Source organism: Globicephala melas, chromosome 13, assembly GCF_963455315.2.
Source record: "Globicephala melas chromosome 13, mGloMel1.2, whole genome shotgun sequence".
Lineage (NCBI taxonomy): Eukaryota > Metazoa > Chordata > Mammalia > Artiodactyla > Delphinidae > Globicephala > Globicephala melas.
The window spans coordinates 88,302,724-88,328,598 of NC_083326.1; the positions used below are offsets into that span (position 1 = coordinate 88,302,724).

The 25,875-nt window shown below is 58.5% G+C and overlaps 1 protein-coding gene across 2 annotated transcripts in view; it reads left to right on the top strand.

Annotated features, from left to right (window-relative positions):
• ADGRD1 (adhesion G protein-coupled receptor D1) overlaps positions 1-25,875 on the top strand; it is a 161,306-nt gene that overhangs the window by 113,309 nt on the left and 22,122 nt on the right. For both annotated transcript variants that reach the window (XR_009566367.1, XM_030859944.2), the window contains exons 17-19: positions 16,532-16,635; positions 18,075-18,186; positions 20,703-20,856. Coding sequence is in view for 1 of the 2 variants with exons in the window: in XM_030859944.2 (XP_030715804.2) it covers positions 16,532-16,635; positions 18,075-18,186; positions 20,703-20,856 (370 nt within the window). In the remaining variant the exon portion in view is untranslated. The remainder of the gene's footprint in view (positions 1-16,531; positions 16,636-18,074; positions 18,187-20,702; positions 20,857-25,875) is intronic.

A 25,875-nucleotide genomic window follows, 5' to 3' on the forward strand; every position in this document is an offset into this window, starting at 1 on the left:
TTGCAGAAGCTCCTGTGCTCCAGGTTTCCTCAGCCAGCACCTGAGCAGACCCTGGGTCCCTCTCGAGGATGCACGTGCCGCCCAGGAGGTGGTCATGGCCGCGTTTCCTGTCTTTGGTCACTGGGCTGTGAGACCCTCCCTGTGCCATGGGCGTGTCCAGCAGAGTGAGGTCCTCGGCTATAAGCAGTGTGCCTGGATGTCCAGAGAAAGTGTCACCAGTGGTGGCATACAGCTGCACCTATGTCCAGGGTGGCCACACCGTGTCCTCGGAGCATTTCTACTGTGAGACAGGAGACCCTGGGCTGCAGATGGGGCCCTGGACCTGTTTCTGAGGGACCTGACTTCCAGCCCCAGCGGGAGTGAGCCCTGAGGTGGGGGAGGGGATTTCCGACCACCCGCTGCGTCCTTCTCTCCAAACGGGGCCAGGACGTCTATCCTCAGGTTAAGGATGGAAGAGGCCCCTCCTGGTTGGGTTTCTCTGCTTCAGAATATTTAATCTTTATTGCCTACTAGGCTTGGTCAGCACTAAGAACTAGAGATTAACTTCTGTGGTCCAAGGGAGGCCTAGCTTGTAAGAGAAGACAGAGTGATCTTTAAAAATGCAGATGTGGGGCTTCCCTGGTGGCGCAGTGGTTAAGAACCCACCTGCCAATGCAGGGGACACGGGTTCGAGCCCTGGTCCAGGAAGATCCCACGTGCCGCAGAGCTACTGAGCCTGCGAGCCACAACTACTGAGGCCTGCGCTCTAGAGCCCGCGAGCCACAACTACTGAGCCCTCGAGCCACAACTACTGAGCCCGCGTGCCGCAACTCCTGAAGCCTGAGCACCTAGAGCCCGTGCTCCGCAATAAGAGAAGCCATCGCAATGAGAAACCCACGCACCTCAACGAAGAGTAGCCCCCGCTCGCCGCAACTAGAGGAAGCCCGCGTGCAGCAACGAACACCCAATGCAGCCAAAAATAAATAAATAACTTACAAAAATGCAGACGCCCCGTGGTAGGATCCTCTGAACCGTGCTCAGTCCCTGACACCTGAGCGTGACGACTTCCTTGGCTTCTGAGGCCCACGGCGAAAACTGAATCTCCTGGCGGGGGTGGGAGAGCAGGGAGTCGACGGGGCTTCTCCTAGGATCTCCTAAGATGCAGGGCGGCTCGGGCACCTGGAGACACGTTTGGTTTCATTCCACACTGGTTTTGGAGACTGAGGTTTTTTACGACTGTGAATTTCTGCTGCTCTTGAAGATCTGTGGTGATGCTGGGCCAGAGCTCTCACCTGAGGCAGTGGCGCTGCAGCTGGGCAGGGGCTTTCCCCTCCTGTGTCAGTGGAGCTGAGTCCTCCAGCCGCTCGGCGCACCGGCCACTTGTCAGGAGGATGCTCTGACCTCCCCACTCCCGTGTGCCTGAGGGGAGGGAGGTGGCGGCTGACGGGCAATAAGATGCCCCGGGCCGGCTGAGTCTCCGTTGCTGTATGACCTGCTCTGGCAAACCCGCCACCCATCACGCGGCCCCGCCCTCTCAGGGTACATCCACTCGCAGGGTCTGTCTGTTTATGAACGGACTCTGTTCTCCTGAGTGTTGTAGCCCAGGCACTGCACACACTGGGCGTCAGGAAGTATTTGATGAGCGCCGTGATTGCATCGGTTTTGTTAGGGAAGGTGTGGTTCTTATAGCAACACCCAGACTGCAAGCAGTATTTACCTAAGGGTTGGTTCCTTATCCACCATCATTCGACAGATACCTGTCGGGTGTATCGCCAGGCCCAGAGGTTCATTTGTAAACAAGAAAAACCATGCGTTTCTGCTTTGGAGTAGGTTATATTCGAGTGGGAAAGACAGAGCATAAACAAATGAGGGGTAAATCAGTACGTTCAAAGAGCAGTAAGGGTAGGAAGAACCTTGGAGGGGGCGATGGAGGAGACGGCAGGTGGGGAGGGGGGACGCCTTCGGGGACTGTGATCTGGGGGGTTGTCTCCGAGGAAGTGACATTTGAATGGCCAGCAGAGTCTTGTCTCTAGAAGGCCTGGGAGAGGAATATTCCAGGCTGAGAACAGCGAGTGCAGAGGGCAGGAGGGCTGATGAGGTTGGCGTATTGCGGGTGGAAGGTGGTGAGCAGGGCGCTCTTTCCGTTGCAAAGCGTATCACGGATTTTACAAGCAGACTGTGGGTTACTTATGGGGACTCCGGAGAGGAGTTCCTGGCGATCCCTAGGAGGACATGGGGGCTGGTCCGCCCCCCATCCCGCGAACTCCCCGCACGGACACACGCAACACTGTCGATCTGAACAGATGACCCCCTCTGCTCTGCTCGTGAGGAAGCTTCAAGCGAGGGTGGGGTGAGCAGGCTTCGTAGCAACGCCATCAGACGGAGTCGCCAGGAGTTGCTAGGTTACTCCTGGGAAAACTGAGGACGCGTGAAATGAAGCCCAGCTTTTAGTTTCAGAGCAGGCAGTTCTGTCGTAGACTTGAGGGGTGCAAGCCCACCTGTCCGCCCAGCGCACCTGTTGTCCAGGCAGCTGTGACCCCCCACAAACAGTCCCGGTGGGAGCGTTTTCTTGAAGGTGTGACCTTTCGGGGGCAGTTGAGTGACTGCCACCTCCTCCCTTTTCGTTTCCCTCCCTCGCACGTGCTCGGTCAAAGCCCTTTCTCGGGGCTTCCCTGGCGGATCGGCTTCCAGTGCAGGGGATGCGGGCTCCCTCCCCGGTCAGGGAACTGAGATCCCACCTGCCACGGAGCCACAACTACTGATCTTGCGCACCTCAGCAAAAGAGACCGCGTGCTGCAAACTACAGAGCCACGCACTCTGGAGCCCGCGCGCCACAACCAGAGAGAGAAAACCCACACGGCACAACTAGAGAGAAGCCCGTGCGCCGCAACGAAAGATCCCGCATGCCGAAACTAAGACCCGACGCAGCCAAAAAAACAGAAAAAAACACCTTTCTCTCGTTGACCTGCAGCTCTCTGATCCTAAGTCGGGGCGCACGCTGGGTTGTGAGCCGTCGGTAGCCGGGGAGCTCAGTGCGGTGGGCCGTTGCTAGTGATTTAAAGAAGAATGAAGTAAGATGACAACATAGCAGAGTGCATTGAAGTCGGGAGAGTAAGCCCCTGTTCGTGAGGCCTGAGCATCAGCTCCCCTGACTGCACGAGACGTCCGCTCTGCTGGCCCGTCCACTCAGTTGCTTCCTCTGCCACCCTTGCTTATCCTAGTCCACGGGTCCTGACACCACTCATATCTCCTGGCACATCAGGCCCTGGCAGATGAGAAGCACGGCCTCTGTGAGGCTCATCCTCCGCCTCTGTCCTCCACCCAGGCCCCCTTCTCCTCCCTCCTGCCCGGGCCTCGGCCCTTGTGGCTCAGTCTGCAACCTTCTGGTGTCACAGGGGAGAGTCCAGCCGCTCACATTAGCCCCCGGCAAAGGCACCGCCCTGCCGCCACGCAGAGCCTTGGTCAGTAGCGCCCGGAGGTCTGAGGGGTCCTGTGACCAAGCCCCCTCCTTGACGAGTGGAGAAAATGAAGCCCAGAGGGCGGGGTGGCCCAGCCTGTGGTCTCTCGTCCATCCATCAGTGAATTGTTGAGTTCCAGGTGACCCCTAGGCTTTTCAGGCGTTATTCTGGGAAAATGCAGTGCTCAAGGTCTTGAGTGCGGGTGGAGACGCGGCCTGTGAGGGCAAACGTGGGAGGGGCAGGCCGGAAGACAGAGGTGGCCCCGCAGCGCCTTCTGGGCGGGGGGCGACGGGTAGAGACCCCGGGGGGTGCGGGGGAGCCATGCAGACGCAGATGGAAGGGCGTCCGGGCAGAGGGGCCGTGGGTGTGAGGCCTGAGCACGAACGGCAAGGAGGCTGGTGCAGCTCCCAGGACACAGGGAGCCAGGGAGCCAGGGAGCTTCAGACCCAAATGCCCGGGGTGCCGAGAGGCCGCCGGAGCGACGGGGGTGGAGGCCATCGCGGAGGGTGTGGGTGTGGTGCACTGAGAGCCCCTGCCCTGCTGACGGGGCAGACGCTGCGCATGCGGACTGGAGCTGCCCCCTCTGACTGAGAAAAGCTGGAGATGGGTTTTGTGCAAAATCTCTTGATTTTTAGAAGTGTCATCAGTTATCGCTTCTAGGCCACGTGTGAGAGGTGTATCCGTGGCCTGGGCCAGTCGGATGTCCACAGCCCAGCAGCCTGAACCCCATGTGCTCAGGGACCGTCGGGTCTTGTGAAAATGCTGATCTGGGTTCCTCAGGTCTGGGTGGTTCCCTGCTCACAGGGCCCAGGCGGTGCCCAGGCACTGCTGGCCCCAGACCTCTCTCTGAATAGACCCTAGAGTCAGGCACCTTGTCTGTCAAAGTCCCGTGAAAGTGGCTGGGCCGGTGGTTACAGATTTGAAGGGCGAGTTAGGGTTAGTCTGATTCCAGACGTGTGCTCTGTAGCAGGTGGTGGGACCTCGGCTGGGGGTCTGAAGGGGGGAGTGGGACAGATGGCCCTCCAGGAAGTAAGATGCAGAGGACAGTGGTGAGACTGCCTCTTGGGAGAGCAGTTCCAGGGACGCAGGAAGCGAGACTTGTTCTACAGTGAGCTGCAGGCAGACCGAGAGCCAGAAGAAGGGCAGGTGCTCTGTCTGCAGGCGTGGCAGCTCTGGGGTCACTGGAGGTGGGCTGTGGTCCTGGGGGTCACAGAGCAGAGTGCCTGCTGGTGACAGTGAACACAGGAAAGGCACCGTTTTGGGGTCTCTTCCCTCCTTCTGGCCTCGCCATGTGGGCCTCGCAGATGAGGGTTGGGGGACTTCCCCAAGGTCACCTGGGGGCAGAGTCCGGACTTGAGCTCTGCCCTCCTGTGCAAAGCTCAGGCTGGTGGTCACGCCCCGGGTTGGACCCTTTACCCACCGAGGACTAAACCCAGTTTCCTCTGTGACGTGGGTGGGCCTGTTGGGCAGTGGGAGTGGGCAGAGGGGCAAACGCTCAGCAGGAAGCTGTGCTTGTGCCTGTCGGTGGGAGAGGGGGCAGGAGAGGCGGCTCGGTCTAGGAGGCCGGACGACTGGGGTCACAGAGCATCTGTGATTACAGATCTGCCACCACTCAGTGGCAACACCAAATTTAGACACAGTCAGTGGGTGTGTTCATGGAAGCAAATCATATCTACTCATCGCCAGGAAAGGTCGATTTGAAAATGGGTTAAAATTAGCTGTGCTAAAAATGAATGTTTTCATGAACGTTAAAAAAAGCAACAAGGCAGTTATCACAGGTAGATGCCAGATCCGTGGGACTTTTGGAGAATTAATGCAAACGGCACGAACGCCTTTACCTCCCAGATGGCGTGTCGAGCCCGCGCCTTCCTGGGCTCCCGGGCAGGCTCTCTCCTCCGAGCCCGCGTTGCTTCTCCCTGCCCGTCTCTCCTGGCTCCCCTCCCACCCAGCTTCCGCCTCGGGGCCCTTGGACCCCCGCCTCCCCGAGTGAGTCAAACAAGGGTGGGGAGAGACTGGACTGAGCCCCCCGCCTGTGTGTTACGCCCCTGGTGATGCATTTGTGTGGAATGACCTCAGATGAGAGAAGAATACAGTTCGCAGCTTGGGGAGGCCGTTGCTGACGTCTGAGAGCACACTGCTCCTGGCTCCTTCCCGGTGCCCAGCGTCTGGCGTGCGGCAGCGGCCGGCTGAACAAGTGTGTGCATGAGGTAGTCGGCTCCACACGGGAGAGCAGCTTGGAGAAATGCAGGAGCGCTCCCCCTGCATGCCCGAAAGCCCAGTGCATGCGGGTTTAGTCGGTAACCCTGACTCCCAGGCACAGGGACCAAAGGTGCACAAGAGGAGGCCGGCGGGCGCTAGAACCTCGCTCATCTCTGAGGACCGACCAGCAGCGGCCGCCGGGGACCGAGGAACAGAGGCTCCCGCTGCCCAGATGCTCTGGTGGGCTCTGCTCCAGGCAGGATCCGGGGCAGGGGGCAGGCGGGTATCACCCCGGGTTTCTTGTTGAAGCAGCAGTAACCGCAGTGGCTGCCTTATGAGTGGAGTTTATAGGTAGGAAGGGAAGTCAGAGCAGGCAGGATCAGGGACTGCCCCCTGGCTCCCTCAAGGGCTCCTTGACAGCAGCTTGGGCCTGGACGTCTGTCCTGGGAGGCGGCAGGAGCAGTGTGCCAGGACAGGTGCACCTGGGAAGGCTGGACCACAGGGGCCCCTTCACCTTCCCATCAGTCAGGGAGCCTGGGGCCGGGGGCCTGGCAGCCACAGGGAAGGAACTGTTTCCTGAGACAGAGTCACAGCCTGTGGTCTGCAGGCTGACTTTGGCCGGTGGACGTGTTTCAGTTAGTCCTTTAGTCAATATTTAATTTTTTTTAATTTATTTTATTGGACAAAATAACATTTTACAACGTTGTGTTACTTTCTGCTATATAGCAAAGTGATTCACATTCTTTTTCATATTCTTTTCCATTACGGTTTATCACAGGATATTAAATATAGTTCCCTGTGCTCTACAGTAGGACCTTGTTGTTTATCCATTCGAGATATAATAGTTTGCATCCACTAATCCCAACCTCCCACTCCATCCCTCCCCCACCCCCTCCCCCTTGGCAACCACAAGTCTGTTCTCTAGGTCTCTGTTTCTGTTTCATAGACAAGTTCATTTGTATAATATTTTAGATTCCACATATGAGTGATATCACATGGTATTTGTCTTTCTCTGTCTGACTTGTCCTAGCCATTATAAACAGTGCTGCAGTGAACACTGGGGTGCACGTATCTTTTCAAATTATAATCTTCTCCAGATATATGCCCAGTAGTGGGATTGCTGGGTCGTATGGTAGTTCTATTTTTAGTTTTTTCAGGACCCTCCATACTGTTCTCCATAGTGGCTGTATCAATTTCCATTCCCACCAACAGTGTACGAGGGTTCCTTTTTCTCCACACCCTCTCCAGCATTTGTTGTTTGTAGACTTTTTAAAATGATGGCCATTTTGCCATTTGTCAACATTTCAAAACTCAGAGATATTATCTAAAATTTTGTATTTCTGGTTTTCTTAAAAAGAAGAAGATCTGGCCACACACAGCTTCCACTCCTGGCGGAGCAGCCCTGCTCCCTGCAGGTGGGGGTGTGCACTGCAGTTCTCCACAGTCCCCACCACTCCCTATCACCTCCCTCACCCTAACCCATTCATCAATATGTTCTCATTACTCTGCTTTTAGGAAGACAGTAAAATGCTTCTTGTTCTCTTCTCCGCTGGGAAAGTGACATACACACTAAGAGGAGCTGTTGGAAAAGGAAGGGCGATAAAGATGCCTCTTTCTGGAAGGATAGTTTCCCTTGTCCAGCATGTATGCACACTCCCGGCTGGCCTCCTGGATTTATATAAGCTGCCTCTCCGGAGGCACTGGCGTTTGTGGTCTCTGACTCAGAGGGGTCCGTGTCCTGAAGCAAACTCCAGGCTCTTCTGGGCATTTCTAAATCTAGCCGCTGGTGGGAAAGGAAGGGCACGGCTGGGGCACACCACGCCTTCCTGAGGCTGGAGCTGCAGTGCGGGGCTGGGAAGGGGGTGGTGTCCCGCCTTCATAGGAGCCCCTTCTCCATCTCTCAGGGCCCATGTCCAGTCTGGCTGATGGTTAGAGGACCCACCAGTGGCTGCCACACCCTCAGACTCTAGCTGCCAGGGAGGGGCGCAGGAGCCTAATTACAGGGCGGCCCTGGGGCTGGTGAAATGCCCCCGCTCTGAGCTGTATTTGTGGTCCTGGTGGGCGTATCGCAGACAGGCCAGGCCGGCATTTAGTCCGGTGCTGGCGAGGGCTTGATTCACCATCGGGAAGCAGGTTCTTTCCTCCAGGATCTCCAAGCGTACATGTCACTTAGGCAGCTTCTGATGAGTACCTCCTGTGTGTGGCTGTGTCCGCATCACTGGGGTGTGGCCAGCAGCGGCCCCACTCTGCTTCCCGGTCAGCTAGGCACTCAGTCCCTCCCCCAACACACCGCATGACCTTGAGCAAGGGCCCGCTCTAAGCGTTGGCTTCCCTGCCTGTGACGTGGGTGAGGACCCCCCTCCTCATGGAGCTGGGGGGTGGTCAGACACCTCCCAGCCCAAGTACTGAGCTCGGAGCACCCAGCCCGAGGCACCCGGCCTGACCGAGGCCACGGTGATGTGAGCACCAGCACCCGCCTGGGATGTCCTGGCAGCGAGGAGCCTCATCAGAGAGGAGTAGGGAGGGGACTGGCATGGAGCGGGGCTGAGCCTGGGGACCACAGACCTCCCGCAGGCAGCATCAGAGCTCCGGCGGTGTCTCTCCTGCTTCTTTCATTCTTCCGGAGGACGGCAGGGCCCTGAGCCTCTAGGTGCAGAGTCAGGACTACTGTCTCCTTGTTGACGGGGGTCCTGTGGGAGGAGGGAGCTGAAAAGTCCCCTGTTTTGCCTTTATTCCCCCCCACCCAGGATGTAATGCCTCACCCTGTGCATCTGCACACGGAGGGGCCGGTCCTGAATACCTTCCTCTTGCAGACCCAGAAAGGCCCCCGCATCACTCCTGTTCCCTGGTCCCTGCAGTTATGTAGGAAAGGGTAGCAGACAGGCTCCCGCTGGGTCCTGGACGGTCCTCTGGGCTCTGCCTTGCACCCCCGCTCTCTCCCTTCTGCTGATTCACCAGCCAAGCCCTTCTAGGCTGTGTTCGGACCAGGAACTTCCTCTTCCCACCCGCCATCCATGTCCACGGAGTGAATCTCACCAGCCTCTCCGGAGAGCCTGGGACGGTGCTGAGTGGGGCACTGGAGAGGTGCAGAGAGTGCCTCCCTTCCCCCCTCCTACCTCCCCTGCCCCTCCCATCTCTCTCCCTCCTGCCTCCCCCTCCCCTGCCCCTCCCATCTCTCTCTCTCTCCTCTCTCCCCCTCCCCTGCCCCTCCCATCTCTCTCCCTCCTGTCTCCCTCCAGGGCTTCCTAGGGCCCTTTCCCTGAGTCCTTGCCTTGCTGCCTCTCTGGGGTGGGCATGTTGGCTGAGCTCTGGGGCTGGGCCACTGCCTGCCATCCCCTGTCTCCCCCTTAGAGCCCCAGGCACGCAGGCATGCGACCACCTGGGACTGGTGGAAACAGGCTGAGGAGGTAGGAGCAGACATTAGGGTGCAGGAGACAGCAGCCTGGTGCGGTGGGGATATCAGCTTGGCCATGGGCTCGGCCCTGCTGTCCTGGGAACGGTGCCTCTCTGTGGGGTCAGGACTCCCCGCCGCCCCCCGCTGGCAAGTTTCATTATCCCCCAGGGTCCTCCCCCGAGACCCAGGCTGCTACTTCAGGGGAAAAGCAGCCACTGCTTCATTTCTCCTAGAATCTTCTGAGGAGCATCTGCTCTGGAGCTGTGATGGGGCTTGAGCTGCAGGGGAAGCTGACAGCGGGGTCCCCGAGGGGTCCTGTCTCAGGGCTGCCCTCAGGCTCGAGAGCTCCCTCCGTGGGGTTGGGGTGTGAGCATGGTGGCCAGGAGCGAGGATGCCGGGAATGAGCCAGGGTGGAGCTGGGGTGTCTCCATCCCGAGGATCCAAAGACTGATGTGCAGCCCCCCAGAGCAGGGGAGACAGGAGAGAGAGAGAGAGGCGAGGCAGGGGGGCCAAGGGCTCCCCAGTGCTTCGGGGTGGTCAGCTCCGGGCTGGAGGACTGAGTTGGGGATTGAAGTGTGTTATGACCCAGATCGGGTAGATTCCACATTGTTTGTCCTAAGCGTTATGGATCTCCGCATGGTGGTGGAAAAGGGCAAAGGGGAACCATCTTTGATAAGCTGCCGCCACCTGTGTCAGGGGGTGGGAAGCCCCACGGGAGCCCAAGGGCTCCTTGCCGGCCTGAGGTGAAGCCAGGGTCAGTTCCTTGGGGTGTGTTTGCTGTGAAGATGCCACAGCACGTGGGAAAAGTGCCACGACACAGAAGGCGGGGTTGAGCACGCCGGCCCCCCCCACCCCGGGTCTCCCAGGGCCCCGCCCGGAGCGGCGGCGGCTGTGTCACCGCAGGCAGTCTCCGTGTCACCCGCTCTTCCTTCGGCACAGGGCTGCGTGCGGTGAAGACTGTGGTGCGCTTTTGAAAGACCTATCGGTGTGTGCTGGTGACCGTCCCGTCTCTGACTCCGCGGACCTACCGCATTCATTTTACCGCTGCGCACCTCGCCCCGCCCACCCCGTGATTTCTCTGCGGATCGACGTCAGGTGGCGACAGTCTGGCTGCTGCAGACAATAAGTATCTGTGTGCAGACGCCCTTCCCTCCACTGTGACAGGGGACGTGCTGGGTCAAGCCGCGCGAGGCTTTAACTTTTCACAGACGCTCGAAGCCACCGTTTATGGGGAGGGGTCTGCTCCAGCCCCGCCTCCGTGCAGAGAGCGTTGGGGTGACTGGTGTCTCCCCCAACAGAGGCTGTACGCGCTTTGCAGTCTCAGTGTTGAGTTACCGCCGCCCACCCCCGTGTGTGAAGCTGGAGGTCACACAGCTTCCAGTTAGTGTCTTGGGGGCTGGGCTGCCCAGGGCTGGACGCAGGAGAGATCCGTTCCCCAGGACCCCAGTCCTGTCCAGGTCCCGGGCCTTTGCTCTCAGACGCACCCCTCCCCCGCTGGGCTCTGCCTCTCAGGGCTGACGGCTGCTGGCTGGCTTCCCAGGTCCCTGCCCCTTGGGGCTCTGGTAGGAGATGGAGGGGAAGGCGGTGAGGCCCCGTGCCCACCCTCTCTCGCGAGCCTCAGGCGGCTTTCCTGGCCTTGTCTCGGCAGCCCCCCGCTGGGCGCTCCTGCAGCCCGTGGCCCTGGCTTCCCCAGGTGACCATGGGCCAGAGCAGGTGGCTTCCTGCTGTGATTAATTAATGCCTGGGTCGCGCCATCATCCCTGTGGCATCTCTGTTCCCCTCTCCCCTTCGTGAACACTGCTCTGAATTAAATTTCCAAATCTTTGAGAGGCTAAAGCGGTTACTGTTTTCCTAGCCGGCCCCAGACCGGTACACAAGCTGTGTGGCTGAGGGGAGGTGGGGAGGCATCCCCAGGAGCCTGGTCTGGGTAACAAGGGGTGAAGGGGCTCCGTCCTCGCCCCCGCTGACTCCTTTGATGAGGTAACTAGCCTGAGGAAGGCAAGTCACTGACATCTTTCAAAAGACATAGGAGCCAAGTCCTCATGCATCCCACGGGGAGAGATCCCACCCGATGAAAGACATAGGAGCCAAGTCCTCATGCATCCCACGGGGAGAGATCCCACCCGATGAAAGACATGGGAGCCAAGTCCTCATGCATCCCGTGGGGAGAGATCCCACCCGATGCACCGCTGCAGGGCTGTGGGTACCAGACCAGGCGCCGACGGTCTGGTACAGATGAACTTTGGACAGAAGCTCATCTCTGCCTGTCCTTGGGGCTGTGGGCTTATTTCCACCACTGGAATGTGAGATTCACCTGCAGTCTGGACTCAGCGCAGCGGGTGTGGCCGGCAGAACCTGCAGCTTGTTAAGCCCAGGGACTGTCACCACACCCCCGGCTGCCCAGGGGCTGCACGCCCCTCCTGTCCAGGGCTGAAGGAAGGCGCTGTGGCTCAGCCGCCCCGGGGGGGAGGGCAGCTCCACCTGGATCCCAGCAGGAGCGGAGACCAGAGGCAGGACGGAGCCGGCCTGGTGAAGAGCTGGGGTTGGGTGGCAGAAGCAGAGGAAATGGAACACAGGGTCCCGGGGCAGCGGGGGCTGAGAGCATCCGCATCCGGCTGATCCAGCGAGTGGGCTGCGCGCTCAGATGTGTCCCCACTTGTCCTTCACTCTGCTCGGCTGCAGGTTCCCCTGACAACTGCTTTCCTGCCGAGCCCAGCCAATGAGAGCCAGGCACGAAGTGCTGCACCTCTGCTCTCGCTCACATGCTCCTGTCGCTGCCTGTGTCACCTCCGTGGACCCTGCTGCTGCCGTGCCCCCTCCGCCGCCGACCTCACCTCATGGGACAGGCCTGCTGTGTTTCCAGCTCTGCCAGTGGCCCCAGCTCCGCTCACATCACCCCTTCCCATTGTCCCTCCCACCCTACAAGGGCAGAGGCTCTTGCTGTGGCTGTTCTCTGGGGACCCTCACCATCATCTCCTTTTTCAGGGTTTCCCACATTTTTACACCTACTTTTTATGTTCAGTCCCCTCTGCTGAATCTTTCCAGAGGCGTGGACCCTCCTGACGGAGTGACTGAGGTGGTGGAGGCAGAGGTGCAGGCGGGGCTGATCCCTCGGGGGCCTTGGAGACCCTGGGAACGATGTGGATTTCATTCTAGGTGCAGGGGTGCCGAGGAGGCGGGTCAGCTGGGAGCCATGTGTGCTGAGTGGCGACTGGCTGAAGTGGGGAGCACTGGGGGGTCCGGGGGGTAGAGGAGGTTAAGGCAGAGGCTCTGGAAACTCGGGAGAAAGAGGGATGTGTGGCTACCTGTCAGCTGAGGGACCGACAGGGCTGGGTGAGCGTGGGCTCTGAGGGGAGAGGGGGGACCCAGGATGACTCTCAGGTCTGGGCCCCCCTCCCCGTCCCCCACCGATCACCTCCACCCCGGCCTCTGTGTCCATCACAGCCTGGTCAGTCTCAGAACTGGCATCCTTATTTCTTCCCTCTTGTGTTTATCCGTTTATGCCTTTGCACATGACCTGCTTTCCCCGCAGTGCAAGCCCCAGGCTTGGCACACAGTGGGCGCTTAATACATGCTTGATGCAGATGGGGGCCCAGGCCTGCTGGGGTCAGCACTGTCTTGCCGGCTGTGCGGTGTTGGGCAGTCACGTTTCCTCATCGTGATACCAGGATGCCCACAGGCTGCTCTGCGGGTTCAGCGCCTGCATGCAGCAGGTGCCCAATAAAGGCGGCTCCGTTCTTCCCTCTTAACCATCCTCTCCTCTGTGATGCTCCACTACCCCAGACAGGCATTCCGATCTTTGGTTCATCTCTAGAGCATCTGGAGTTTGCCAGTCCTCTGTTAGATGCCGGGGACCCCGACACGAGCAGGACCGTCAACTCTTGTCTCCGTGGACCTCACCACTTAGAGAGCGTGCTGCTTCCAGCCCAGGAGACCCTCTCCTGTCCTCTCTGTGCACTTCCTGCCGTGTGTCGGGGCCTGTGTGAAGCCCACACCCCCTCCCGTCCAACTTCACAAGGCACAGGCTGTTTGCAGGTTACAGTGGAGCCGCGTTTAACACAGGATGCGAGTTCACTTAATACACTGACAACCCAATGGGCTGAACGTGTGTTAAAGTTATAAAGCTCTTATGTAAAACGAGAGGGAAGCAAACCCTTCAGGCAGCCAGGGTCTCTCCGATTGTCCCCCAGCAACACACACACCATTCTGCTCTGCGGATTTGACAGCTGTTTGAAACCAGGAAGGTCTGAAGACCCCGACGTCTGCAGGCAAGTTTCTCCTGGTCCCTCCTTTGGTCTGCCTCAGTGCTATTCAGACCACCGCACAGAAGAAGGATATATGAGGTTCCTGCACGGACTGTGGGTGCCCCAGATTATGGGGGGTCTTAGGGTTCTCAAGGGTCCTTTTGATCCCCTGTCATTTTTACCTTATGGCCTCACTTTATAATTCAGGTGCCACGGAAAATGCGACCTTCCGGTCTCCTCGCCTTATGTTCTGTGTAACCATTGCAAGATGGGCTGGCCAGGACGTTAGCAAGCGGGGGCCATATCTCACTTTTTACGTGTTCCCTGTCGTGCCTGGCTTGAGGCTGGCTTTGGTTGGGTTTGGTGAAAGTTGTGATGAAGAGTTGGTTGATTGGTGGGGTTGGTTGATGGTGAGATGGGTTGATGGTTGAACTGGTTGATAATAGGGCTGGTTGATGGTTGAATTGGTTGATAATAGGGTTGGTTGATGGTTGAACTGGTTGATAATAGGGTTGGTTGATGGTTGAATTGGTTGATAATAGGGTTGGTTGATGGTTGAACTGGTTGATAATAGGGTTGGTTGATGGTTGAACTGGTTGATAATAGGGTTGGTTGATGGTTGAACTGGTTGATAACAGGGTTGGTTGGTGGTGGAGTTGACTGATGCTGGGGTTGGAAGGCATATGGTACAGGGGTGAGTAGGTGTGGGTCTGAGGCTAGGGCTGGACTCCCATTTATCAGAAGCTCTAGGCCGAGTGTGTGTGCAGAAAACAGGGAAAGATTTCAGCTAGTGTGGCTGGCCAGGTACAGCCCTCACGCCTGGAAGCTTCTACATTGTGCAGTGAACTCTCACGTGAGCCTACTGGAAGCTCCCTACAGCTCTGTGAGTGGAGGAGGTAAACTTTATTATCTCTCTAAGAGGTATGCGAACAGTGGTGTCGATTAAATTCATCTTTTATGGTGAATCAGTGGGGGAGTCAGGGGAGTAGACTTGAGGGCTGTTTCTACCCTAAAACCTTCAGCAAATACCTGTGGAAAACCATCATTCTCAGTAGTACCCTGCTGTTCTCAGAGCCGTGGTTGATGAGACGGTGGAAGTTTCAGGAACATGATCTCTGTCCTTAAAGAGCTCACCATCTCTCTGGGAGTAAGAAGACTCTGCCGTGAAGTGGGACAGTAGTATCAGAGTGGGACGCATACCACTGGGGGGCTGTGAGATGTTTGGGCAGCACAGCGATGAACAGGGACGGGTAGAGCTGAGACTTCGGGGTGCGAGGACTCATGCGGAGAACTTGGGCTCAGGGCCAGACTAGGACCGGGACGTCCCAGTGGCAATGGGGTGAAGGTGTCACGGGACCAGGCTAGCTCCTGGATAGTGACGTGTTGCTGTCCTTCATCTGCTCTCGTTTCCACTGATTATTTAAGTTAATTTCAATTAGGTGAGTGCTGCGGAGGTGGACCGTGGTTTCTAAGAACGGTTGATGGTCTGTGATGCCCGTAAACTCTGGTAACTGATACTTCCCTACACCTCTAGGCAGAGATCGTTGCGATGGTGGGACAGGACTTCTCAGCTGTCTCATGAGACAGCAGAGAAAGGTGGCATAGTTGGTGTAATGTTAGTGATTCCTCACCTGGCTTTAGTTCTGCGTTTCTGAAAAGTATCGCTTGAAGTAACGGCACTGCCGAAGAGGTACTGTCTTCCCCTCCCCCAAAGAGTTTGAGAAACGCCAAGGTTGACGTAGCTGTCTCTATCTATATATTTACCTGAAGGAGTCTCAGAAGCCTTACGTTGCTTGTATTCACCAGAAGTCTTTAAAGGCAGATAGAGAGTGCAGCTTTCCCGAAACTTATCTAAAACCAGAAACATCATTTCACAGAAGAGCAGTGACAGCATCGCTCAGGAATTAGTGTGAAGCAATACAGTGCAGGGAAGCGGGTCTAGGAGTATATTTCCATTTGCCTTCCTCAGACATGTGATGGCTCAGAACACCGCTCGGCCTTTCTATCTGCAGATGGAGAACTTTAGGGTCCAGATCTTGGGATGTTGCCGATAAGCCTGCTGCAGGAACGCACTGGTGGCCCCTCCTGTCTAGGAAGCTTGTTTTCCTGCACAGACAGGGGTTACCCATGAGGGCCCTCCCGCCCCCCTGTCCAGGGCTGCTGGGTCCAGGCTTCCACCTCCCCTGCCAGGGATTCAGCCAGGGACTGAAAGTGTTTCTTGACCCCTCATTACGTTATCAGTTCTCGGAAACCGACCGGTTGGCTCCCAGATTGTTCCCTGTGACCCACTTACGTTTCCTGGTGGGGCCTCCTGGGCCCCGCGTCCTGGACGACAGCCCTTTTCCGAACCTCAGAGTTGCCTCCTTTTGTTCCCAGTTAAGTCCCGGGGAACAGGGAAGAAGGCAGTTTACTGGAGGCCGAGGTCCCCGGCGTCCTGGCCAAGGCTGCAGGGACCCTGAGGTCTGGCGCCGGCGCCAGTGCAGAGCGAGCTCCAGGCTGGGTCTTCGATGCTGCGGGGGAGCAGGAACCGGCAGCGACCCCTGAGGGAAGCTGCGCTCCTAGGCGTGTGGCTTAGGGAGCCCGGGGTCTCTTGGATCCCAGGGTCAGATGTACGTGACCTCAGAGGCCACAGCTCCTGGAGTCCTGGGTTGTGCTGCTAGGTGAGCTGTGGTTTCTGTCACCGTCCTTTGTGGCTTTGCATCCACTGGACTTACCGCGTATGTTTATGCTCTACTGGGCATCAGGGATACCAGCAGAACCCTTACATTGCGCTGAGCACTTCACATATGAAAATTCACTCCTAGGTCGTCAGCTGGGACTTGCACCGGGGCCTGTGGGTCAGGCTCTTAAGAGAACCCTGCATGCGGGGCGCAGAGGCTCGGGGCGGGCGGGCGGCCTGCGCGGGGAGCAGTGGGGGAAGGGAGGTGATGCGGTAGCAGCGCAGGGGCTGGAAGGATATGAGTGATGGGTGGAGCCATTTGGAGCGTCTGAAACGCGCAGAACCAAGGGCCACCACCAAAGGACTGGCCCTCTGGGTGGCAACACCAGGGCGTCAGGGGGAGAGGCAGGCACTGGCGGTCACCACCAAGCCCGGACGGTCTAGTGGCTGCCTCGTGCTCAGCTTTGCATTAGCCCTGGGACCCCTTCCAGCCTGAAGCCCCGCGACCAGGCTCGGGCCACATTAACCACAGGGCCAGTCCCCCTCTAGGGCCCGGACCCCGCGGCGGCTGACTGCCTCCGCTCTGCTTCCCGCACAGCTCACGCGCGGACACCAGGTGGCGCTCTCGTCCGTCAGCTACATCGGCTGCTCGCTGTCCGTGCTCTGCCTGACCATCACGCTCGTCACCTTCGCCGTGCTATCGTGAGTCACCTTCTGCTGTCCCCCGGGTCTCCCAAGAGGTTGGGCAGCTTTGTGCAAATGTCAGTGCCACCCCTGCCCACTTCGATTTCCCTTCTGGCACTTGTACTCGGGAGGCGGCAAATGCCGGCCCCTATGTAGAGTCTGCACACGGTGTGTGACAGCTGGACGGCTGGTCCTCGATTACCTTTTGTTTTGAAATCTGGGGCGCAGGGAGGGGGCTCTGGGCGCTGGGAAAGAGAGAGGGGAGAGGAGGTGCCGTGGAATTGGAGGGCACCCGCCTTCAGCTAGCCTGGAAGGCTCTGGAAAGGTCCCCAGCCCACAAGGCTTTCTGTCCTCTGGCCAGGGGACAGCCAGAACTGAGGACCCCCCCAAATGATATCAAAACAGCCAGCTTCGTGGGGCTGGGCTGCAGGAGGCCCCGGGGTGGGAACAGGGCTCCCTGCCGGCTGAAGCCACGTCTGGTCAGAGATTGAGGGCACCCTGCAGCCCCCCCAGTGGAGGCCGGCAGCTCAGTCCATCCGTGGCCCTTTCTGAACTGGGACAGAAAACTAAGATGAGAGCCGTGAGTCTGGGCGGACAGCTGACTGAGCGCTGCTCGCACACTCCCCTCCGAGCTGCTGGGCCTCAGAGGAGGGCGTTCTCCCCACAGCTGGATGGGCCCGCTCTCCGGGGACGCGCGGGAGTTTATCTGCCCCTCTTCCTCCACTCCTGGGGTTCCTCCTCGGGGTTCCCAGGTTTGGTTGGCCAGGGGCTGAGGCTGTCAGCTTCCCCGGCTCCCCCATCCCTGCTGCTGCCCACCCGGGACCCGGGCGCCCTGGGGGGTGGGGGCAGGGGTACACCCTGGACACAGGAGCTTCTGGAGGGATCCGAGCCAGGTGAGAGGAGACCGGCGCGGGTTTGGAGGGACCCCAGCCTACGCTCAGGACGTTCCTCGTTCCCCAGCTATTTGCTCAGCAGGCCAGCCCCACCCACGCGTAGTCAGCTCTGAGGACGCAGCTGCGCCCGAGACAGATAAAAACACACCTGGCTGCGGGGGTGGGGGGCAGACAGCGAGTGAGGACGCACAGGCTGGAGACACGTCTTCACAGCCGTCCGAGCCCTGAGAGCAGTTCAGAGGGGAGCGGGGCTCCTTCAGGCTCGGGAAGTTCTCTCTAACGGGAGACCTGGGAAGGGACTTCACTGCAAAGGAACGGCTGGTGCAAAGGCCCCGAGGCGGGAGCGGGCTGGGGGTCTTGGAGAGCCTCCAGGAAAAGGGGGTCTGTGAGCAGGGGAAGGGACGAGCTGAGTCAGGCAAGGATCAGGCCCTGCAGGGCCTGTGGAAGGAGCTGCGTCGTTTCCAAGGGTAACAGGGAGCCATCGAGGGTTCACAGCCGGGAGTGGCAGCATCTGGGCTTATCAGGCCCTCCCTGGTGGCCTCACCCCTGCCTCTCTGCCCCCAGCTCGGTCAGCACCATCCGGAACCAGCGCTACCACATCCATGCCAACCTGTCCTGTGCCATCCTGGTGGCCCAGGTCGTGTTGCTCATCAGCTTCCACTTCGAGCCGGGCACGGTGAGTGGCCCCCTTGGTCCTGCTGGGTCCACAGCCGGCCTCCCTCCCATCCCCTCCTCCCCCGAACGTCGCCAGGGGTGGTACCTTCTCCTGCTGGCTTCAGTTCAGAATTCAGACCACCGGACAGCTAGGCTCTGTTTCCTCTGGGAGAGACAGGGAAGATGACAGGTACGAGTGGCTTCCCCGCTCAGCATCAGTCTCGGTAATGCCCACACTCACGGCCCTTACTGCGTGCCGGGCGCCGTGCTGAGGGCTTACATAGATCCACTCCGTCAATCCTCGTCACAAGCCCACGAGGTGATGCCGTGGTAACCCGCCTGCTAGAGATGCCAGGCTGAGGCACGAGGGAGTTACAGCCACTCACCCAGGGTGGCCTGGTGAGCACTGACCGGGTGCTGACCTCGTGCGGTCTTGCTGCCGACACCGCCCTCTATCGCTGCTCTGACCATACACACAGCCGCACCCCCTCTGCCTGCCAAGGGCCGGCGCTCTCTGCAAAGGGTCTGTGAAGACCCAGACCCACCTTTTCTCTGCCCTTTGTATCAGGCTGGGGGTTCTCCGGGGGCCTAGGAAGTCTTAGATCTCACAGAAAGTGAAATGCTGAGACCAGATTGACCCAGGCTTGGGTGACGTGGGTTGTAAACCTGGTTGAAGGGAAGAAGAAGCAGAGATGTGCTCGCGCTACACCAGGAAGGAAGGGGAACCAAGCAGTGTAAGTCAGTGGTCCTGGGGCGCGATCACGATTGGCTAATGGAAGATGAACTCTTTATCCCATGAAGTGAGGGTCAGCAGGGCGTCTTGTCCTCCCTGCCCAGCAGGGTCCTCAGCCCACCTGCCCGTCCTGGGGCTGCTGCCCTCCTCTGCTCACAGGTTTGGGGGTTCAGCGAAGCATCTAAGAAGTTCCTGGCTGTGCCGTGGACAGATGAGGCCTCTGCACCAGCCTCATTCTCTCCTACTGGATGCTTTTCAAGCTCCACTGTGGATCATCACACGGGGTTTCCTTAAAATACAGATTTGGGTTCAGCTGGAATTCCTGTTTCCATCAGGTTTTCAGGTTACGCTGAGGCTGCCTGTCCAAGCCACACCGTGAGGAGTGAGCCCCACCTGTGTGATGGCAGCAGGAGGGGAAGCGGTCCAGGCGCCTATCATGCAGATGGCGACCCCAGGGACCGGGGGAATCTCCTGTGTGTCTAAAATCCCAGGCAGGGCTCTCAGTGATCCATCCATTGGATCACCTCTGTGGCAGACAGGACAGGTGACTGTGGTGGCCAGTCTCTGTGTGGGGAGGGGCCGCTCCCCACATGAAAGGGGCAGCTGGTCCTAGAAGACGCAGGGCCACCGGTGCTGGGACTACAGAAATAACAGACGTGTCCCATATTTGTATCTAACTTTAACAGAGCCTAACGACCAGAAGCGCGGCATTTCAGTAACTTGTTCCTTTTTGGTTTTTCCTGAGAATCCACTGATCAGGGGGCCTGGGGAGGACAGGACGCGGAGCCCCTATAGAGATGGTTGTTCTCGGTTTTCATGTTTGTTTTCTCCCCCAGTCTCCTGGTTCCCTGGCCCTTGTATCTGCGCTTAGGGATGGGTGGCGGGGGACTCACAGAGAGTGTGGGTGGGGGGATCTCTGATTGAGGCTCCGGGGGAATCTGAGCCCACATGGCTGAGCTTGGAGTTGTGGCCAAGACACTAGGAGCAAAAAGGGGGACCAGCAGACCTCTGCCGCCCTGGACAGGGGAGAGGAGCGCGCAGTGCTGAGCAGGCCCTGCCCCTGCCTGCTCGTCACACACAAGGCAGGGGGGCCTTCTGGGTATCGTTCCCCGAGCAGCCAGAGGGAACAGACATTACAGGTAGTTTGTGCACCTCTGTCCATTACACCTGCTGAGAGTAAAGCCCAGTGAAGCGGCCGTGTCGCTCAGGCCTTTCGGCTCCAGGTAGGTAACCAACACCTTGAAACGGAGAACTGAAAATTCCTGAGTCGAGAGGTTTCAGCCACGTCACACGCTGCTCTCTCTCTGCCCCTCAACTCCCTTCCCCTCACGCCCTCCACTCTGCAGGCCTCGCCTCCGGGCCGGGGTGGCTTCCACAGCTCCGGGCTCCTGTCCTTGGGTCCTTGCGTCCAAAGGAAGGAGGGAAACCTGTTCACCGGCGCCTCCGCCCACCCCAGAACCCACGCCCGGCAACCTGGCCGGTCACGTGCCCACCCCTGAGCCAATCCTGCTGCAGGGATGGGAATGTTTACGCTGATTGGCCGGACCGAGTCCCTGCCCTCTCATGAACCAATCACTGTACCTGGGAGGGGGTGTGGTGCAGTGATTGGCTACTGCCCGAGTCACGTGCCCCACTCGACTCACTCAGCTGGGAAAGGCAAGACGCGACTCCCCAGGAAGGAAGTGAGGCCACGTGTTTAGAAGGCGCTCCCCAGAAAATGGGTGCAGGGGGGGTTGGGACAACAGCACCCACCCACTGCTCACACCCGAGAGAGCTTACCCTCCCTGCCGTTGCTTTGCTCCTAGGCCCCGTGCCAGGTGCTGGCCGTGCTCCTGCACTACCTCTTCCTGAGCGTCTTTGCGTGGATGCTGGTGGAAGGGCTGCATCTCTACAGCATGGTGATCAAGGTCTTTGGATCAGAGGACAGCAAACACCGCTACTACTACGGGATAGGATGGGGTAGGTGGGGATGGGATGGGGCAGCTGGGGCAGAGGTGGGTTGTGATTTCATCTTCATGTGAAACGCCTCTGGGAGGCCAGGTGCTCTTCGGGTTGGACTTCCCCTCACTGTTTTTCAGAAAAGGCAGTTTCCGTGGGGAGTGCTTAGGATTTCTCTGTTCTAATGGTCGGCTTCCCTCCTCCCTGGGAAGAATCCCAGAGGCACTGCTCTGGAGCCGGTGCGGGGACAGTGGCCTGCTTCTCTCGGATTGACGCCCCGGCTTTAATGCAGGGCATCAGGCACGGAGGTGGCCTCTAGTCTCAGTGTATGGGTGCCCTGGGGCGAGGGCAGTCAGGGCCCTGTATTCTCAGCCAGCCACGCCTGGGATGGACCCTGTACACTATGGCTTGTGGTTGGAGGGAGGAAAGGAATTCTGATCTCTCGGTCGCTCTTGCCTGGAATAGAGTTTCTGCCCCGCGGTGCTGGGGAGAATGAGAAGTGCAGGCAGCCTGCCCCAGGGAGATATTGTGGCTCTCGACTGGGTCCCGGGGGAGGGAGCCTGTCTTGTTGGCCACAGCTGCCTGGAGCGGAGCAGGTTGTAGCCCAGGTGTCCCAGCGTGTCAGGTTTACCCAGACTTAGTAGGTTTTCTTGAATAAATTTTTCTTAATTTGCTGCATGCCCTTAAGAAAATGTATAGAGACCCTAAGTGGTTGTGTTGTTTTAAAGCTAACTTGCACGAGTTATGGTGGTCCTTCAATCTGGGAGTCACCTCCCCAGTGGCTTGACTTTGTTTAACTTCCTTCTTGCCCATCGTGAGGAGCCCCAGGGCACAGGAGACCCTGCTTCCCGACCGAGTAATTGACGCCTGGCATTCTTGCATCTGCCATAAAGCATTAATGCAGCATAAGGGACCTGCTACTCCTTTCTAGTTTTCTTGCGATAGATTTAATTTTCATGGTCCTCATGGCGCAGGGAACATACAAACATTTTACTTTGTGCTTTGAGCTCCTAGCGTAGTTCATTGGGGGGACGTAGTGGAGGTAAGTTATGTGCCCCTCCTGGCTTTCCCGCGGGCCTGGAGAGGCTCACCGGGGCCCATGTGGAGAGAGGAGACACAGCAGCCGCCTCCCAACTGGTGTGGCCTCGCAGGGAACTCCCGGTGCTTGCCGGTGACGCCCTGCGGGACCAGTGATGCCCTGCGTCCCGCCTGTGGGCAGACTGGCCGTCCTGCCGCGCGTCTCCACACCTGGACGCCTGCGCTCTGGCTGGGCTCCTCGCAGCAGTAGGAATGTCCTCTCCTCTCCGGTTCCTTCCTGGTGAGCCCAACTCAGGCATGACCTTCTCCTTCCGTTCTGCCGTGACTCCTTGACAGAGGAGGGTCGCTCCTGCCTCCGGCTTCTGACTTCATTGAGTAAAAGGTTTACAGGACAAGTGACCAGCCACCTGTAACGGCTGGTTTCTTTACAGGAACGGTCAAATAGCTTAGAGATATGTGCGCGCACACACGCACACACCCCGTAGCCACAGCAGGGACAGTTGAAATGAATGAAAAGTGTGGAGTTGGTCTCTGCTGTGACAGGAGTCGGGTATGTTGGTTCAAGATGGAGGTGTGGGTCATAATCCAATCCAGCCCTGAAGGATCTCTTCTTTGGTCTGCACAGCATTGGAGGAAAAAAATGAATGATTTGCCAACACTTAAAAATGGAGAGATTTTGCATAAAATTATAGAGTTCTTTTGAAGGGTGAGGTGATCTGGGAACCCTGAGCTTCCGTTCCTACTTGACAGCATTGGCTGCGACTGTATGGTTTCTGATACCAGCGCCTCCCCTGTGGGTGTCTGAGTGTGCAGCCTCTGTCAGACGCTCCCTGCACATGGAGCGCCGGGCTGGGTTCCAGCAGGGCTCTGTCTCCACGTGAGCGTCCCCTTAACTGATTTCCTCACGGCTCTGAACTGCGTCCTTCCTTCTCATTGGGTTCGACTTGGCTGTGGGCCTAAGTACAGACAGTCTGCAGGCGGCTGGCCTCTCTCTACCTGCAGTTATGAATTAAGAGGGAGCTGGAGGCTGACCCAGGGCCCGGGGGGGGGGTCACCCTGCAGGGAGGGTCCCCCAGAGAGAGGCCACTTCCCTGGAGATTTTCACCGTGCTCTTACCCTGACCTTCAAACGGTATCATGTTTTGAAACTCAAGGACTGTGTTTTTGGCTGAGTTGGGATTGGAGGTGTCAGATTTAACAACATACCTGCAGTTTAGCTGTACGTCAGGTCCTATGCTTGAACTTGAAAGGTGAGGGTAGTGTAATCTCTGTCCTCAAGGGGTCCATGTGGGAACGGGGAGAGCAGGTGAGTGAGAAAACAGTTGAGCCTTTACACGTCGGTGCAGTAGACATGAATCTCTGACCACAAACAGCAGACGCGACTCTCTGACCACAAACTCAGAAGGGAAAGAAATACTCATAAACTCAGAAGCGAAGGAATACAGCTTGCTTTATCTTCCTCTGTTACGGCTTCATTTCTTTTGTGAGCGCCCACTCATCTGAGGGTGAAAACGTCATCAGAGCTCATTCTGGACTCCGCCTTTCTCTGAAGTTGCGCTGGTGTCCCAGGGAGGTGACACAGTGCCGAGACCCTGGGACGTGCATCAGTCAGGGCAGGCTAGGTTATGCTGCTATGACAAGCAGCCTCCAGCTCACATGGGGTGGAAACAGTAGCACTTATCTCCTGATCACACTGCGTGTCCTCAGCGGGCCGGTGGCAGTGGGAGGGGCTGTGCTCGGGACGGTCCCTCAGGAGCCCAGGGTGATGGAGAAGTTGCTGCCTGGAGCCACTGCTGGATGCTGTGAGAGAGGAGACGACCTGGGTAGATGTCACCCGGGAAATCAATACTTAGCCGAGAGAGGCATGGGTCAATTCTGTCCACAGCTCACTGCCCAGAAGGAGCCGACAGCTCAACAGCCCCAGGGTGCAGGAGTACCAGCCGCCGCGTGCCCAGAACGAGGCATCCGGATGTGGCACGGCGACCCCTACTGGAGGCCGGGCCACTTGTCTCCCAGTGCTGTCATCTCTCCGCCCCTTCTCTGTCGAGGCATCCGCGCCCCTGGGTTAATATTTCACAGCAATGCTCCTTATGGCTGCCCCTCACATCGCCCCTCCCTCCTTCCCTGGATCTTAGGGGCGGCAGCCAGGGAGGCGCCAGTGTGGTCCCTCTGAAAGGTCACCACGTTCCAAAGAGAGCGCTTCTTGAGCGCCACAGAGTCACCGTCCGTAGGACGGACCAGAGGACCCCCAACTGCGGAAGCACGTCAAGCGTCTGCATGGGTTATGGGGTGTGAATTTCAGATGATAGCAACAGTGGAAGAGGCATCAGAGCTAGTTAATAAGAGTGGAGATCATTAAACAGAGACGGGCTTCATACATCAGCGCATCCTTCATCACATCCGTGGCCGCAGCGCGTGTGATCCTCACCACAGCCTGATGGGACGTGCTGTCATCTCCGTTTCCAGAGTGAGAACGTGGCGGCCCAGAGAGGCTCAGCTGGTTCCCTGAGGCTGCACAGCTCTTCTGGGGGATCCTGGGAATAGAACGCGGTGCTGCGGCTCCTGCAGCGCGTTTCAGAGAAAGCAGAGGGTAGGGCCCACCTTCTTCTCAGATCCCTCCATCACTGCCCTGTGGCCTGTCCTCTGAGTGTCAGTGTTGCTTTGGGGATCGTAGGAGAAACGTGTCAGTTGTGCAGGCAGAAAAAGAATCTTCACCTCCTCCGTTTAACTTTGGGCAGCAAAGGGATGCCAGCCCCTGACTTGGGCCCCCGCCGTGGCCACGATCCGGGGAGGGGGATGTGGTGTTGACTCAAAGTGAAGCCTCAACCACTGAGTTTGAAAATCCGTCCTTCCAGGCACCTCGGGTTCTTACTGCACCTTCCACGACACCCACGGACGGGGCCCTGGGGACTCTGCAGGGTCCCGTGTGCACCTGCTGGGCTGTCCTGTGGACCCAGAGCTCACACAGTGCCCACTCCTCCCACACCCCAAGGCTTGAGCTTCCTTGGAAAGATGGGACGGGGGGGAGTCGGTGAGCCATGTCCCCAGGGCCCCTCACCATCTCAGGGCCCATGTGATCCTCCCAAGAGAGCCAGGCAGCGGGGTTCCCTGCAACGTCTGAGGAAACCGAGGCCCCAAGCGAGTGGGCGGCAGGTGCGGGCCGGATCCTCGGCGTCCCCCTTGTCTCCTGTGACTCTGAGTCCCTCAGGGCAGGAGGCCGCAGCCAGAGGCTCCGACACCGAGAAACGCTCTGGCTTCCATGAGGTCATGCACGTGGGTAGAAAACCCGAGTGTGACGGCGGGTCAGCAGCGAGAGGTGCGTCCCCTCCTGGCCCCTGGCCTGTCCACCTCTCCCCAGAGGCTGCTCGCTGGTCTCCTTTGAGGGCCCGGCGACTGTCCAGATGTCCTGTGATGTGGTCAGACTATTTTGACATCAAGACAAAGTGTTTCTCCAGAGACTCCTTTTCAAGGAGATCATTTAACGCTGATCCTCAGAGGGCCGGTGTGGAGCTGACCAAGCCACCAGAGGTCGCAGGAGGGCTGAGGCCTTGAGGCGCCCAGGCCTGGAGCTGGGAGCAGGCTTCCCTCTGGGTCCTGGAGCAGATCTCCCATGGGCTGGGCAGGCTCGGCCAGAGGGGCACAGGAGCCGCCTGTTCTAATGTATCTTCCCCTGCCCCCTTTTATCCTAGCAATCTGCAAAATGCAGTGTCCTGGTCAGGAGCCCTTTCTCCTGACCACCCTCTGGAGGGGAGGGTCAGTGGGTGGAAAGGGACCCTTTGCTGTCTCTTCTCCCCCCCACTTCCCTGCAGGGGAGCAGAGGGAGAGGCTGTGCTCAGGGAGCTGATTGGACAGGGGCCTGGGCATGCCGCTTCCCCAGCAGCCGGGAGGGCGTTGTTTTCAGATACAGAATCAGATTCATAACAGATCTGCCCTAAAATGCGTGTGTGTGTGTGTGTGTGTGTGTGCGCGCGCGTGTTAGTTATCGCTTTGTTTAGACTCTCAA